This window comes from Anser brachyrhynchus (assembly GCF_964034855.1).
Source record: "Anser brachyrhynchus genome assembly, chromosome: 9".
Classification (NCBI taxonomy): domain Eukaryota; kingdom Metazoa; phylum Chordata; class Aves; order Anseriformes; family Anatidae; genus Anser; species Anser brachyrhynchus.
Window position 1 is genome coordinate 8265585 of NC_137703.1, and position 17028 is coordinate 8282612.

At 36.4% G+C, this 17028-nt stretch overlaps 1 protein-coding gene across 20 annotated transcripts in view; it reads left to right on the forward strand.

Annotated features, from left to right (window-relative positions):
• LOC308199856 (uncharacterized protein) overlaps positions 1 to 17028 on the forward strand; it is a 288903-nt gene that overhangs the window by 20452 nt on the left and 251423 nt on the right. For 13 of the 20 annotated variants that reach the window (XR_013955011.1, XR_013955012.1, XR_013955020.1 and 10 more), the window contains one exon: positions 12968 to 13032. Coding sequence is in view for 3 of the 20 variants with exons in the window: in XM_080604626.1 (XP_080460752.1) it covers positions 11218 to 11282; positions 12968 to 13032 (130 nt within the window). In the remaining 17 variants the exon portion in view is untranslated. Of the gene's footprint in view, positions 1 to 1791; positions 1809 to 2569; positions 2591 to 3079; positions 3109 to 10972; positions 11283 to 11860; positions 11881 to 12481; positions 12768 to 12967; positions 13033 to 17028 lie in introns of those variants that run through there. The other 7 variants (XR_013955031.1, XR_013955032.1, XM_080604628.1 and 4 more) reach the window with 7 other exon arrangements.

Below are 17028 nucleotides of genomic sequence, written 5' to 3' on the forward strand. Positions count from 1 at the left end.
ATGTGAGAATAGGGCCCAGGCTTAGAACCATTTTCTATTCAGTGGACCATTCTTAGTAAGTATATCTGCATTTTCTTAAATGCTATAGTTAAATATATATATATATGAACTATTAAAACTTCCTATGTGTCCAACAAGCAGAATACTTTAATATTTTCCTACTTAATTGGAGATGTTCTTGGTATATGTCCAAACTAGAGTGCCAAAACTTTTTAGCTATAGTGCATACTTTTGAGGTTATGCTTTTGCACAGACTAAAAAACAAACAAACAAAACAAACAAACAAACAAAAAACCACTGAGACAATTTAAAATAATATTGATTATCTCAGCAATGTTTATACAACACAGGGAGCCACGCTTAGGCAGGGAGGTAAAATTTTCTGATTTGTTCTGATCTGTCAGAAATGGTCCCGCCATTTTTTCCTCATTTGTCTTTGCTTATTCTACTGAACCATTCGGGGGTTGATGTTTTTTAGGACATGTGAGGTAAGTTTTGCAACAAAAATACCTAAGAACTACTTTCGGTCTGTACCTTTGAATGATTTTAATGTGATAATGAATTCAAAAGTTTTTGCTGCTTTATATGCAGTGACAAAATCAGCAGATTGTTTAGTGTCACAACAAATAAAGAATTTAACCAGCTCCTTATCAATCATTTATATAAGTTTATATTCATTGGGAATTTTTAATTGCTTGTCAGAGACCTGTAGTCATTCTTTAATGTGACCAAAAGGATGGCATGGACACAAAAAATGGTTAGGTAAAGTTTCACTTGGCAAATTTATTAAATCTGTATTGCTAAGAATACTTAGCATCTATTGCACGCTCAGTGGAGATTGGAGGCTTGCTAATGGCTCCTTCTTCCTCACGCTTTTACCCTGCTTCTCCTCACACTTTTACCCTGCATGGGTCTTTCCAGGGCTGCAGTCCTTCCAGAACTGCTCCTGCGTGGGCTTTCCACAGGCTGTAGTTTGTTCGTGGAGCAGTCACCAGCTCTGTCACACTCCTCCACAGGCCACAGTGTGGGCACGTGCTTCGCCATGGTCTCCTCAGGGGAATCTCTGCTCCAGCACCCACAACACCTCCTCCCCCTCCTTCTTCCCTGAGCTGGGTGCTCACAGGGCTGTTTCTCACACCTTTTTTCTTCACTTCTCACTGCCAGGCACCATTTTGCCCCTTTTTAAGCTTGAGTTCCCAGAAATGCCACCGGCATGGCTGGCGGGCTCAGGGGCACCATGTGGCGTGGCCATTATGGAGCAGGCCGTGCCAGCGTCTCCTCACAGAGGCCGCTACCCAAACCGTGCCACCAACTCCCAGCACAGATGGCGCTGATTTCTAGTTTCCTAATTTTAAAAGGGAATACTTTCCTAAGCTAACACTTATTCTGAAAACCTGGAGATAGAGGAGAGCAAGTCTGAGGATTATAGTAAGTGTCATATTAGCTGAAAGTGGTAATGTCAGGTGAATAAGAAAAAGTCACTCCTGATATCTTTAAAAGGCCCATTTTCTCTGTCTCCATGCTGTAGTTAGAAACACCCTGTCATTAATTATAGCTATGTGTGGAACTTCTAAATCCTTTGTAAAGATTTTATTATAAGTGCTTTAAAAAATTTAAATGAAGTCACCTGTGAGGTCATTAGGTCAAATTATTTTTTTTGCCTGTTCTTGACCCTTGAATAACTCATGCAAGGAAAATACCTTTGTGTCTCTTTTTATGATGTAGGAATCTACTGCAGAGCAAAAGCTTTTACATTAAAAAAAAAAAAAAGTAAGAGCAGAAGTAGAGGAAGCTTTATAGCTTATATGGTAAGAACAGAATTTACTTCAGGTGCTTGGAAAATGTAAATTAGGCCTGGTTAATCAGGAAGTTGGTTAAATTCAGTATTTTCTCTGACATCAAACTACTTTTTCTGTCACTACATGCAAAATAGTAAAAACCTTTGAATTTATTAATATGATGGGATTGTTCAAAAATACATTAACATGATGTTGATAGAGAAATTAGACTTGAATTACAAAGACTGAAGCTCTACCACTATCCTAAATACCACTATCCTAATACATTTTATTTTCTTTAATTTATGCTTTAAAAGCATTTAGAAGGTGCTCAAGATTCAGAGGAATACTGAGAACAGAACATCCATTATAAACTTCTAATGATTTACCATACAGAAAATGGTAATAGTAAAAAACAGACTTGCAATTTCCTTGTCAGACCCTATTGACAAAGTTCCGCTGAACACGTTTCAGACATAAGGACACGGGGAAAGACCTATGGTAGTGGGATGGAAGAAAAGCTCTTTCATGTAAGATGTATTTTAAGACTGAAACTCAAGGCTACAGCTAAGCTGGTACACTACAAAGATCATTTTCTGAGTGGAGGATGCAGTGAAAAGCTCAAGATACAACCCTTCTGCCCTTCCTCTCTCACAGTTGTTGCTAGCTGTAATCAATTAATTGCACTCAACCACACCTATGCTGGTAAAGAAACTGCTAAACCTTGTCTTGTAGGGTGTAGTGCAGAGCTGAAAACAGTGCTGAGTTCTAACTTGCCCTGTTCAAATCAAATCTTTTCATTGAATTTAGAAGTGAGGGTGTTTTTTTTAATGTTATTGTGTTTTTGTGTGTGTGGTGATGTAAAGCTAATTTAGATTAGTTTCTACGTGTATAGAGAGATTCATATGTAGAAACTAAACTTAGTTTCTTATTTCAAAACAAAACTGGAAGAAATTTAGAGTAGCTTCCTCTAATACTGTTGTTTTTTTGTTGCTGTTTCTGGGAAGGAAAAAAAAAAACAAAAACAAAAATCTTAAGATTGGTCTTTTTTCCTGTTATGGGTTTTGTTTGTTTGGGTAATCTAAGAACTTTCTGATGAACCTGTAAGGGATTAAACCTACATTTGCAGAACCATTTTAATTTGTTATTCTCAATGGACTTCCTAAGCCAGATACCCTGTAGTTTGTATTTATTTATTTATAAACTAAGCTTTCACGTTTATAGCTATCCTTGATAGTAACTATTCCATAGAGAGAAAAATTACAACTAAAAATAGGTTATATTAGAAATGTATGCTAGTTACCTTATCCTTATCCATGGCAGAAACAGTGTAAGACTGAAACCTTGCTCTCTATTATTATGGATCTACCTGACTTTATAATAAGGATTGAACAATATTACAACTTTAGAATGCTAATTTGTTTATTTTGTTTAAAATAGTTGAATGTTACCTTGATTCTTTCTTTAAAAGATGCTGCTCTTCTTCTAACAACTCAAAATCTTTCTTGATCCTCTATTTTTCTTTTCGTTGTTTAACAACATGATTTGTAGTTTGACCTTTGCCTTGTCAAGTGGTTCTACCTGCCAAATTTGGTGAATACGGCATATTAATATTCAACTCTTTAGGTTGGTGCAGTCAAAATAGAACAGAAACAACTTCTTTCCTGGCTACCACACAAAGGAAAAAATGTAACTTGTTCCAAAATGTCTGCACAACTGACTTTCTTATTCTACAGTGGCTATGTATTGAGAGAATCATACTTTAATAGTGAAGCTTTTTTATTTATTTATTTTTGGAGGTGAGAAATCATCACATTAAAGAACTTTCGCAGAATTTCCTTCTGGATTGTTGTGAGTTGTGGTGACTTGTTGTGGGTTATATAGTCCATTAAGATGTACAGAGTCACAGATGCACTGCCAGTGAAATGCTAATCTTTTCACTGTCTCGTTTCACAAGACTCTTGTTTTGTCATGGCAGAACTGGGTGGATCCTATTTTTAGTCATTACAATCAGGAAATAACTTCTCTTTTTCTTATTCTAGTTCACATTGTTTTGTTCTCAGATTAAAATATATATTAAAATATATATCTATATCTCAGGCAAAATCTTGCCATCATTAGAGGTTCAGGACTCTACTGTCATTCATTTAAATGAACTAAAATTCTCTCTTTTTTTTTTTCTCTTTCCCCTGTGGAAGTGCTTGTTTAATGTTTTCATACCTGCATGAGATTTCCTTTTTTGTATCCTTTTCTGAAGGATGTTCAAAAACATTCATTCTGTTCATTTTGAAAAGTGAATCTGAATAGTCTTATCAGTTCAATAATATAAGTGCTGCTCTTTGAAATCAGCTTGGTGAGTACTATTTCCTACTTCTGGTTTAGTTTATCTGCCCAAGCTCCTTCAATACAACAGTCTGGGAAAGTAGGAATATCAAAGCTTCTTCCAAACACAAGTGAGCCGTGCAGGTTACTGACAAGGTGCTTCTGACACCCTGATCCTGCGAGCACTGGCCAAATCCCACATGCTGACAAGGTCAGGGCTTGTAAAAGGGAAAGGTTCTGTGTCTTGGGAAAAGGTGCATATTCCCTCTAGGGAAAATGGTCATTGACTGGTCCTATACTCCTGAAGTTGTAACTCCACTTATTTTTTGATATTTTACAGCAAAATATTTTTTTTCTGCATTTAAACAATTAGATGTCAGCGAGGTGAAGTTGTGTGAATGTAACTTGACGAATTGGACTGATTACTCAGGAGTGTGGTAATAGTATTCTGCTCTGGGCTCAGTAGTTGAAACTAATACCAAAGTTAGCTACCAACTTCAGTGTCCTAGTGAAAAGAGTCTGGTGACTTCTGTTCCTGTTCTAAAGACATCTCATTTTACCTCAAAAGCCACCACAGCTGTTACTAACTGATAATAACTGAAGTGATTGTCGATACCACCATGGGGATAAATAAATTATCAATGAATAGGTGCAAAGACTGACATTGGAATCATTCACATGTATGTTGAAATATATTACTGGGAACAGATATGACTGTTATGACACTTAACAAAAAGAAGGACTTTCAGATGGTTCTTAAAGATAAGTCTTTAAGTAGCAGTCACCATTTTTAAGCTTGTGATTCCAATGCCTTTCAGAAAAGCACGATTTACCAAAAAGCAAAAAAAGTTTTTAAATACCTTGTAATTGTCATTGTGCAAGTATTCTTGTCAAATCATTTATTTTGATGATAATAAATTCCTAGATGAAATCTGTAACACGAGTCACTCCCTAAAAACCTGACTGTTTATAACTATAAGATCCCACTCAATATCTGAACTGTATAAGAAACTTTAACGTTTTGATTTATTTGTTTTTGTGGGGCTGAAAAATGAGATAAAATGAAGTATGGGGTAATCATGTTGTTTATTTCATATTTCATTTAATTCAAGTTAATTTAATTTGTTATTTTGCTAACTGTTATGTTCCCCTGTGAAAATAACATTAAAAGAAATCTACTCCAGTTTGTTTTTACTTTTTCTAGCATGTGTGTAAACACGAAATTCTCTGGATGCTTTCTACTTGTCTAGTTTTGCTTTTGATGCATGTATATAATTATGTGTTCATGTTGTCATGGTAATTGAAACCGGAGTTCTCAGAATGTGGAAATCACTTGTGTTAGCCTGGAACGGAGAAGTCCAGTTAAAGAAGACCATGTGACCGTACTGTTGGCTTAAGGCTGACGTGAATTTTGTCTTAAATACAGAACCTGTTATAGCTTACCCATTCCCAACACACACTTTTCTAACCAGTTTCTAAAGCTATCCAGGGACTGTCATGTTCTCCTTGCATATCTAACTCTGCAAAGTGTTAACGTCTGACACAAATGTCTATTGCTCTAGCATAAGCACACGTTTCTGTTCTGTTAAAGTGATGTGTTGTGGTTTTTTTAAGTCTTTTCTAGAATAAGCTCCAGTATTCCAGTCTTTTCTTGTAGATTGAAAGTGCAGCAGTCTTGAAAACAAAGTGGCTACACCTTAGTTTCAACATGCAGGTGATATCCACAGCTAAACAGTAGTCCATTTGAGGCCTCATCAAAAGTGAGTAAAGCAAAAAAATCACTGAGGGTGGCATCCAGAGCATGCTCGTTCTGTCCATAAGGCTTCCTGTATGAGACCTGCTTATATTTGCAGTAGTTTTATAGATTCAGGTTTAGCTTCTGATCTGGATCCTTTAGTGCAGAACTGCTATGCTGTTTCTCAACTTACATTTCTGCGTTTTATTATTTCTGAGAAGGAAATAATGTACTTATCCTTGAATCACAGTTAATCTTTTGCAAACCATTTCTGCTAGGATCTTTGTGGACTCTAATTGTGTGATGGCAGACCTTCCTAGCTTAGACAAGCACTGTGGAAGTGGTCTCTCTTCTGTCATCAAGATTAATGATGAAAATCAAGAATAGCACTGGATTCAGTACTGACCAAGAACTCCGTCTGATGCCTTCTTCCTTTTTATACAGTGTGTAGCTGATAGCTATAGCATCATTCTTTTTCTATAGCTATTTACCCCGTAGTAATGATATTTAGCTCAGATTTTTTTAGTCAGACTAGGAGATAGTCTTCCTAAAACCATGTCATCAGGTATTTCCCATATCATATGGCTTGTTACATTATTATGCCTTGTTCTTGATGAATCCATGCTTGCAATTAGTCATTTCCTGTTTCTTTTTTTCTTTTTTTCTTTTGAGGTGACTTAAACCATGAAAGAAACTTACAGTAACCAGTCTATAATTTCTTCCTTCTCCTTTAAGGCAGGCATTATTTTTGCTATTTTAAAGGCTTTTGTACCCATATCCATCCATCACATGTTTTCGGAAATAATTCTAGTGATAACAGGATTCCCTGTTCTCTTCTGATATTGTCCCCTTTTGTTTGTACTTTTAATTGTGGGAGCTGTCTGATTACAATTGACCTTCTTAGTAACAATGGTCAATAAAGCAGTAAACACTTCAGACTTCATGACATGATATGTCAATAGCTTTCTTTTACCTTTAAGCTGCTGACCAACCAGTAGTTTTCCTGGTCCCCCTCTTACTCTGGTTGTATTTGTAGAAGTTCTTTTTATCCTTTGTCTCTTGCAAATTGTACCTCAATCTATTTGTTCCATTATCTGGTGATGCCTTTGCATACTCATGCTGGTTTTTTTTACACTTGGGCATTTTCCACTATCAGGTATTTACATCTTATATTTGAAACCAGTTACATGAATCTAGTGAAGATGTCTGAAACTTAACATATTTATAACCTTTCTTCACACTGGGGCAATCAGCATTGCATTTTTTTACTTTCTCTTTTTTAAAATAGGGACCTGCCTATTTTTCCTTTTTTCTTTCTTTTTTTTTTTTAACCTCTCCTTATGTCCATCCCAGGCAACCTTGTCTGTTAGTTCTGAGTATATTAAAAATATTGCTTCTTAATGTGCATTGTCTTTATTTGCTCTTGTCTTTTCATGATTATGCGTTTTACATTCAAGTGCTAGTCTAGTGACTTGTTCAGGTTACAGTTTTGGGCTAATTTCATGAGTCTCAGTCTGTGGTTCTCCTCACTCGTACCATATTTTTGAGTGATGTCATTTTTTTTCATTCAAATCTGTAATTCATCTTTTTATTATATGTGTTGATATCTTAATTTTATTTGTAAAGACACTAAGTTGAAATTATTGACTACCTAGGCTGGGTAGGGTGTTTGTTATTTTTTCTTTAATCTTTGAGATAAGGACTGTTAGAACAGAATGATTCCCCTGAAAACATCTACATCAGGTGAACTGTATATTCTGTATATTTACAATCGTTTGAAAAAATTAGTCAGGAAAGCAGAAGTGATACAATGGAATCTAAGCAAGAGAAAAGAGCTGGAAGTGAGACAAGGAAACTTTGAAAGGAATAAAGAGCTCCGTCAGGGGTGAATGTGGAGGAGGGAGCCTTTTTATTAATGTGGTTTCACAGCAAGAGTACTTCACGCTTGTGCTCCTTGCCATATACTGCCTTCCTTTAGGTGGCAGGTGAAATTCAGTACACTGACTTTTAAATCCCAAGTGCTTTGGGAATGGCTTCCCAAAAAGTCCTTTTGCATGTCTTAGTGCAGCAACCAAGGTGAACCAAATCACTTTTACAGAGCTTTTATTGTCCAAATGGGAGTGAGTTCATGGCAGAGCACTCACCTCTGGTTGTCGTCATAAATCTGTCTCCTCTACCTGAAACTATATAACAGATGGCTATAGTTTTATGCAGTCAGAAGCCCCAAAACAAGCAAGCTTATGTTTTTATTTTCTCTGGCCCATAGCATTGCTTCCTCAAATGCTATTAATGCTGCTTGGGTTTAGCAACTGCAGTGGTTTAAAATGTTAATGATATGTGACAGACTCTTCATGCTTATTAGCTCTCTTCCTGCCTAGCACAATTAAAGATGATAATGAAAGAACCATAACCCTAAAGGATGTAGACTATACATCTTTTTAAAGAAAAAAGATTATAAACAAGTACATATAAAACAAAGACTTAGAGAGATGCTTGTGTATCTAGTGGCTGCAAAATAACGTACAAACAGGAGGAATATTTTTACTGCATATGCTTTTGCATCACTTCGGTCACACGCTGGGCTAAATTAGGAATGTTACTGTCTTTCTTCACTGTAAAATGTCTTCTGAATCTACTTTCCCTTATTGGTAGACAAAAATCTGTATTAAAGGATTTTGTAGCATTGGCTACATTTGCTGCTTTTTGTTATTGTTTTTGCACATTGTCAAGAATGTGTGGAATTCTAATTAAAAAAAAAAATGCAGACATTTCTAACCAGAGATTGAGAAGTACACAGTTTTTAATGTTATTGTCATGCAGGTCCATGCTCAGGAAATGTTTGAGCATGTGTGCTGTCCAGTTTTTTGATAAGATGGGCCTCATCAGAAAGCAAGATGTTTCATTTGGCCAGTATGGCTGATCACGAGACATCATGTCATGCTGTCTGATTTACTTTCTTAAAGTACATTATAAAAATTATTTACAAATATTTTAAAAAGCAATTTGGGGGGAAAAAGATGGATATGCACTTCCGCCCTCCCTCCACAAAAAAAAAAAAAAAGAAAAAAGAAATCTTTTAAGTCCAGTTATTTCACTGAGAACAAACCAAATGCATCTGAGACAAAAGTTGTAAAAAGAAAACAGCCTTTATAGCAGTTCAATAAGGGGAGTTATTCTGGAGTTCCTGATTGGCTTGGCTCGCTGAGGCTACGTATTTTATATTTAAATTACTTAAGTGGACATTTCTTATTCAGAATGCTCTCTCTGAATTATTTTCATTAGCTATGGCAATGATTCTGTTACCCTGGAGTCAGTATGTCCAAACAGATTGAGTGCTTACAGGAGCACGAATAGAGAAGTTAAGCTTGGAAGGAGCTTTGTTAATTTACCTGAGAAATTTAATTTAGATTAACATGTTATCACCTAAAAGTGAAAAAGCTATTCATAAATTCTCATGAAAACTGTTTGGGGGGGGATATCAGTTCTGGTTATTACTCTGAGGCTTTCTATTTGACAATTATCAAAAATTATCAACAATATCAAAAATTAAGCCAGCCTTTGTATCAACAATGTTTTCCAGTATAAAATCACCTCAGATATTGTTCATTCTGGGTCCTTGTGCCAGTTACTGGTGCTTCTACCCAGATGTATGTGTTCAGCAGGATCTGAACTTGTAATACAAAAATAGCCTGTTAGCAAAAAGAGTAGTTGCTTGGGCAAGAACAGTATTTTATCACTGTGGAGAGGTCCAGAGTGGGAAATGCAGCGTGTACTTTGGTGTAAATTGGGCTTTTGGAGCAACAGAACTGGGTTTGGGCCAAAACCTCCCGTGCCTTCCTGCTTCCGAGGGCAACGTACCCAGCAGTGGTGCGGCCGAATGAAGTGAGGTGCTTTCGTAGGTGGGTCTGCAGGGTTAGGATGTGGCATGTGAAGGCATGGACCTTTATCGTTAAGGCTTACCAGAACATTATAGTGTGTATGTGTGGTGTTGTTTTTTAGTTGGCTTTTGATTATTTCTCCAGAGTGCATGACAGGCTTATTAATTACTTGCGTCCTACGTGAGATGTGTTCTGTGGGTCAAGTCCAACCATATCTCGGTGGCTGGCAGCGGTTTCCTAATAACTTCTCAAGTACGTGGTTGCAACTATGTGTCCTGTGGTGCATTGTCTTCGGACTCTTTCTGTGGGGATACTCAAACTATATTGATGCTGTAACAAAATACTTTCTGCTTGGTCTATATTCTTTTTCTAATAGCTCTTAATGTTCAATTTGCCTTTCTCACTACTAACTGAGCACAGAGCTGGTGCATTCAGACAACTATCTACAGTGATTACAAGAGCTCTTTCTTCTGTAACTGCTCAGTACAGTCCCTCATAGGGGAAGTAAAGTTGGGATTAATTGCTACTGATTCAGTAATCATCAGTGCATCTCTGAGATAGTGGAAAGATACCATTGATACTAGGGCTTCTACTAGTTTCAAATATTATATCAAGCGTTTGAGCTACATACTGTGTATAGATGTGGTCTGGCAGTGACTTGCAGTTTTTGCCTTGGCAGCCAAAGCTTAACACATGGTGCTCGTTTTGACTATCTTCATTTTTGTCTTCTGTACAAGGTGTTTATAATTAATTATTTAGTGTTTCTATGTAATAATAAATGCACTTCCCCCCCCCCCTCCCCCAGTGCTTCTCGGTCTATAATTCAACAATCAACTGGCTTATTAAACAATCAACTTACCTCACTAAAAAGTGTTCATTTTTAGTCTGAATTATTTCAGTGTCTTTATATAAACGTTGCTCTGCAAACAAGTAGTTCTATGATCTGTAGCAAAGGGCCCCAAATCAGTGGCTAGCTTCATTTTTTGAAACTGCAGCGTCACTGCACTGTTACGGCAGAAAGAAAAAGTTCCTAAATATCTCAGAAAATTTGGCATATACTGACTTTTTGGTGGGTGTGCAGCTGGGACTTGAAATCAAGTTTCTGACTGCTATCCTTTCCTCTGGTGCAATGGAAGTAGACTGCTGGGTACTGCTGTTAATTGTAAAGGGAATTGGCTCTGTAATTCTCATCTGCTTTACCTGATGTTTTGACCTTCAAATACAAATATTTGCATGATCCTACAGTTTCGCCTTAGTTTTGCAAGTGTCATGGGAGGGGATATGAACACTTCAAGGTCTTACGGGAAACTTCAACAGGGCTAAGATGTATAGGGAACTATAGATATCTTTGTATAGAAGTGTTCTGAATAATTGAGTCTATATAGTAAACTGGAGCAAGTCTTGATCATGACAGAAATTGGTCAGCATTATGCTGATAGGTATATTTGACTTTGGATGAGTGTAGATTTCACCCTTTATATTTACTGATGATTGGCAAAATTGAATGCTACTGTTGCAAAAGGGTCTTGTCTCCGGGGAAGTAACACAAGAAGCACAGATAATATGCTTGTAAGGGTACAGAAATATATTAAGAGCTTTTTACATGCTGTTTTTGCATGCTGTATAAAATTAAATGCAGTCTTGGTGGAAGAAAGGTCCCAAGACTCCCAAGCTGTGGGGGATGTTCTTAGTATGTAACTCAGTTATCCAACTTTCACTTAATTATCAAGGTTTTATATAAAAACATACTGACCCATACGATGGTATCTCCTCCTGTAGTTTGGTTATAAATGTGATGCCTGTGTGACACCTTTCTGTGATGTTACGTGTAATTCTTTCTGTATGTGGCTGCAGCTCTTGGAACTTCTATATTAAACACAATACTGTGGTTACTCGTGAATGAAATCACTGGAACAGTGTTGGAGAAAAAGTACACAGAAAGATTTAAGGCAGAACGTGGCAAAGCAAATGCTGCAATTATCTGCAGCTGAAAACAAGTAGCTTTTAATATGTCCATTCACCTAAGAAGGGAGGGAGAATTATAGACCACATGCTCTTTCTTTCCCTTTTTCTATCATTTCTCTTCTTTTTCCTTTATACAGTTTATCACCCATAATTTCAGGATGTGTTTTGTTTCTTTAAGCTGTTTTATCTATAGGCTTATGAGGTCAGTCATGTGTGAATTCTTTTGTTAGTCACCTCACCTTTTGCCTTGATGATAGAAAATTGATCAGGCCTAAAGTACAAGTTCAATAGACAACCCCCTTGGTCCTTTGTCTAGGAGAATAGCTACCATTGAAGGCCATGAGCAGGTTGCTATTAATATGACAGCCTGCTCTATCTCCCACTGTAATTTATAATGAAATACCTAATCTCCATTATTTTGATCCAAGCAGGCGATCCCATGAAAAAGTCTTTTCATCCAGTTCCCAATGGCAGTTACATGAGAAATGGCAAACCAATAATTTTTGTCAAGTTTTTTAAGCCAACAGAAATGCTTTTCCACTGCTACAGTTTCAAAAGGCACAGATAAAGCTCATTCACTGAGATGAATGAAAAAGCCATCTGGGGTTTTTCTTTTTGACTTCCTTTCCTTTTCTCCATCCTTGTAATCAAATTTGAGCAAAATCAAATGGGGCTTTCTATGAAAGTACCTTTTGTTGATCTGAACGAGCTGGTAATTTACAAAATACCCTTCCTTTGTGAGGAAGGCTAAAGAAAAAAAGAATCAGTAGCTTTTAAAGCTGGGCCTTGGTGGGACTCTAAATGCAGTGAAAGCAGTCTGTGTTGAGAGATTGAAATGTATTTCAAAGCCAGGCCTGAGTCAGGGTACAGGGAAGAAAAAACCTATGTGCATTTTATAAGAAGAAAAACCTGAATGGGAAGGGGAAAAGAGAGAGAGAGAGGAAAAAAAACCTGGATAATACATTAATCATTATTTTGGAAATTGTCTTCCTTACTGACACATACTGCGTAACTAGTGATTGAGAACTTGGATTTTTGTTCTATTATAGGCATCTCAACGTTTGTCTGTGCTGCTTTAAAGTTTGAGAGGCAAGGATCCTTGAACACTGCTGGACTGTGTTTTAAATGTTTATATTTTTCAACTTTGGGGCTTTTTTGGTTTTTGTTGGTTTTGTTATTTTTTTTTAACCTTCCCTGTGAAGTATTATGGGGAGAAATACTTACAGGAAAGCTGAGTTTATCCTTTTTGGCATGCTAATGTTTATTTTTATTGTATTTCTGCTTACCAGATTTCCTAGTGGTAATTATTTCCCATTGACTCGGACCAAAGGACGGTGTGGACACCTAACAAATAGTAAGTTTATGCCTTATTTTTGTTATTCGTATTTCATGATTGACCTGGAGAAGATGAAAATGTTTGATTAATTGCAAATTCTATATTGTAAGTATTAATGCTGTATAACTGTATGAATCTATTACTGAGAGATATTGATGATGTAATTTAGCTCTTCTTATCTGTTACTTACCATAACTGTTTTGTCAGATACCGATAAGTGTATTGTTCTGCATTGAAGATAATACAACCTCTGAAATAAGCACTAATTTACATGTCTGAGCAAACATAGCCCATATTTTAATATTTTTTGTATTTATAGATTTGCTTAGAATGCAAAGTAGTTCTCATTTCTCCACTTGTGTTTTTATTCAGGATAAAAATGCATCTTAAAAACAGCTTTTTGATTGCACAATATAAAATGTTACTGGTAATTTTACAAAAATGTGGACAGTATAGAAGAAATTCTGGGGTGGTTGTTGGTGGTTATTATTATCATCTTTTAAAGAAAACTTATCGTATGTGTTATTTTTAGTCTGTTTTATGTTGTATCCTGCTAGAAAGAATAGAGAGGTATGAACGTTACCGGCTAAGATCTTATTATTTTTAATGAAGCACTAGTAAAAACTCATTGGTTTTTCAATTTTACTTTGAATACAGAAACCACAGAAATAATTTAGAACTGTCAACTTTAAGTTGTAAGCTGTTTGTTTTGGATGAAATGGTATGTGATTTTTTTTGTGTGTTCCTTTATATGTGTATACAATGCTGGAATATCAACTTAGCATGTTGTAGGGAAACAAGCTGGAGTAAGTGCTTTGCTTTTTAACATTACCAGGAATCCAAAGACAACCATGTGAAGTTTGATTGCAGCTTCAGTACTTAGATCACAAATTATTTAACAAATAGCTTCCAAAGTATTGTCTTTGATATCTGATTGAATTGGGGAATGTTAAGAAGTCACTTTTGTATCTGAATTTGTTTTCTACTCCTAGTTCTTAGTATCCTCTTCACTTTCAGTTTCCTACAGGATTTGTTTCTCTCATGGTTTTGAGCCATTTGCTGCCTCCTAATGACTGACTTTTAAAACAGCAAACATGGATAATTCTCCCCCCAAACTTTCTGAAACTCACTGTTGCATATTTTGTCTGCCATTTTTCATATATGTGGAACTGATGAAGAGATCTGTGAAGTTAGTAGCTTTGCTCTTTATCTCAGCAGTTCAGAGAGTGCATTAATGGGAAACTTTCCTAGTGCTGAGTATGGAAACAAAGATACAACTAGCTGAATTCCTCTGAATCGTGTTGTTTATGTAACATAACATTGCTTTCACAGGCTTGCAAGCTGGTATTATATGTTGTTTGTTTTAGTTAAATGTTTGTCTCCCACCTGTCTCCCTTCCCCTTGCTTAATATTAAACAACCTTTATTTTTTTTAGTTTTACATCCTTCCTACTGCATACCTTCTTTAACTTATATTTTTCGTTAAAGACTGTCAAACCTAATGAGTTTTAAATGGCTATTTAACAAATGAAGCAACAACAGAGCAAGAGGGTAAGACCAAGATAAGACCTGATGGTCTTATCGTGGAATCAAAGTTGGTGGTCATAGTATGTGCTTTTTGAAGCACAGTGTAGCACCACTTTGCTTGAAAACTTTGAGACCTGTTTCAATACAAATAAATACTAATGATTATATGGGACATGCAGAGAACACAGACTTTAATTTCTGTGTGATCTTTTCCTTCTTGTGAATACTTTGCAGTTTGTTAAGGGTGCAATCTCAGAAGCAGACCAAATGATTTAGGATGACAGTTTTTAGGGAGTTCTGATTTGTCCCCTTCTATTTATGTATTTTTATGGGTATGTTCTAAACTCTTCCCTGGGCTGAGTTGCACTCAGTGACAATATTCCATTTGTGGCAAAATGTTGGTAAACCACTAAGGTTTTTAAACATGAGTTGGACCTTATAGGGTGCTAAGTGCCTCCAACAGTACCTGATTTCATGTTGCCAAGCCTTGTGCTTGAACCTGTCAAGCTCAAGCACATTGTGTGTTGTGAAGAATTAGCATAATAAATTACAGTATTTTTTTTAGTAAATGTGCTCTATCATTTCAATCACCTGTTGAGAAGGTTTTGTTGCAGGAAAGAGTCATAGTAACACACGGTGACTACTTTTTTGTTTGAGAATGTGTATAATTATGTACTTCACTTGTATGCATAATTAATATAGTCTGATTTGAATATCTGAGATGAGTTTACGGTAAAAAAATGATAAAATGGGGATCTGAAGGTATATCAAATAAGTTTAAAAGCACTCCCCCGATTGAGAAGATAATCCAGTACAGTACAAAGAGAACAAGGAAACGCACACTATGACAGGTTAGCAATACGAGTGAGTTGTTGCATCTGTTGAATATAAGTAGATAATTCTAGTGCCTGAGATTAAGTTGTTTAATTAGATGGTTTGGATGTTTAATCAGACTGAGGTGGATTTGGATAGGGAAAAATGTTCAATGGACATTCAGTGGCATTTATTTTTTAAATGCCTGAAACAGTAAGAGATGGGGGACAAAGGACGTTGTTAATTCCTCAGCCTCATGTGCCCTCTAGGGTTCTGCATTGCCTGTAAGGAAAACTTTTCCTTCCAGTTATGTTTTCCGCTCATCCAGGTTGGGGGTGTTGTAGCACTGTTGGTCTTAATTTGAAAAGTGGAGTAAACCATCACAGTTCTCTCTTGTTCTGTAAAGTCCATCCCCAAATGTTTCAGGATGATTCCAAAGTTCTTCAAGCTTCAGATATGGCTTTTAATGAACATCGTGGTTGTCAGTTAGGGTGGGACAGCAATACCAGTGCATTAAAATACTGTTATTATTATTGTGTCATTTAGAGTGTTGTTGTGGGCACTTAGAACTGTTGTAAGAGTTGCATTTCTGGTGCACCATCCATTGTGAGTTTGGTGGAGTCAGCCCTATAATGCAAATAAAATTTGCTGTTCAGCATCAACTGTGATAAAGAGTATTTTTCCACAGTTTATTCACTGTGGATTCTTAGACCATCTGCAAAAATATCTCAAAAATCTTTTTGTAATTTTGAGCACTACTTGGACTTTCCACTTAGTCATAAGGAAAGAGTAAGTGATTTTCACTGTGGATGACAAACTTTTTGCTCTGCATACAAGGTAATACAGCAAGATGTTGTAGAGTATTTTTGGATTTACATATAAACACTTATTGGACTATTTTTGTCATCTTATAATTACTACATGTAATCCACTGTTGTCTATGTAGGAACCAAGAATGTTCAGGACTTGCGATATGATATTTTCATAAAGCTTGTCTTTAAAATCATCTTCCTATTTGCCAATTCCTTATAGGATGAGTTGCTATCCGGTGAAGTTATGATGTCCAGATAATATTGCTTTAAATACTTTGTGCCAGTTCTGTCCTTTTGTTTTGAGTAGAACAAAACCTCTGAAGGACTATGTTGGAATTCATTGTAAGCATAAGTGTTCATAATGTGGCCATCATCCACGATATCAGCGTCTCATAAGTTCAATATTTTGTCTTCCTGCCACTGCCAAGGGGAGCTGGGGGTGGGGTGGGTAGGTCCAGTGCTATTTTTGTAGTTGCTTGGGATAAAGAAGACTTTTTTTTATTCCTTTAAATTGTTCATTTGTTATTTACCTGTTTATTTCATATATTTGGAGACTGTAAAAATCTGTGGCACAGCTTGGAACTATAAGTTGCAATCTTTTCATTTTTCTGTTTAATAGAGCAGACTTGAAAGACACTCAAAGGTGTATTTGGTGCTTCAACTTCTTCAGAGACTGTGTTCATAATAACATACCACCAGCAACATGAAATTAGCTGGCTCTATCCTGTCCTGGCAATTTGTCCTAAAGCTGGTGAGTAAGGGCAAAACTGCAGGAGAAAGGAGAGGTCGAGTAACCACTCTGAAAAGTCTTGACCCATAATAGGGTTCAAAGGTAAAAGTACTGTTTGCTGCAAGGCTCTTTG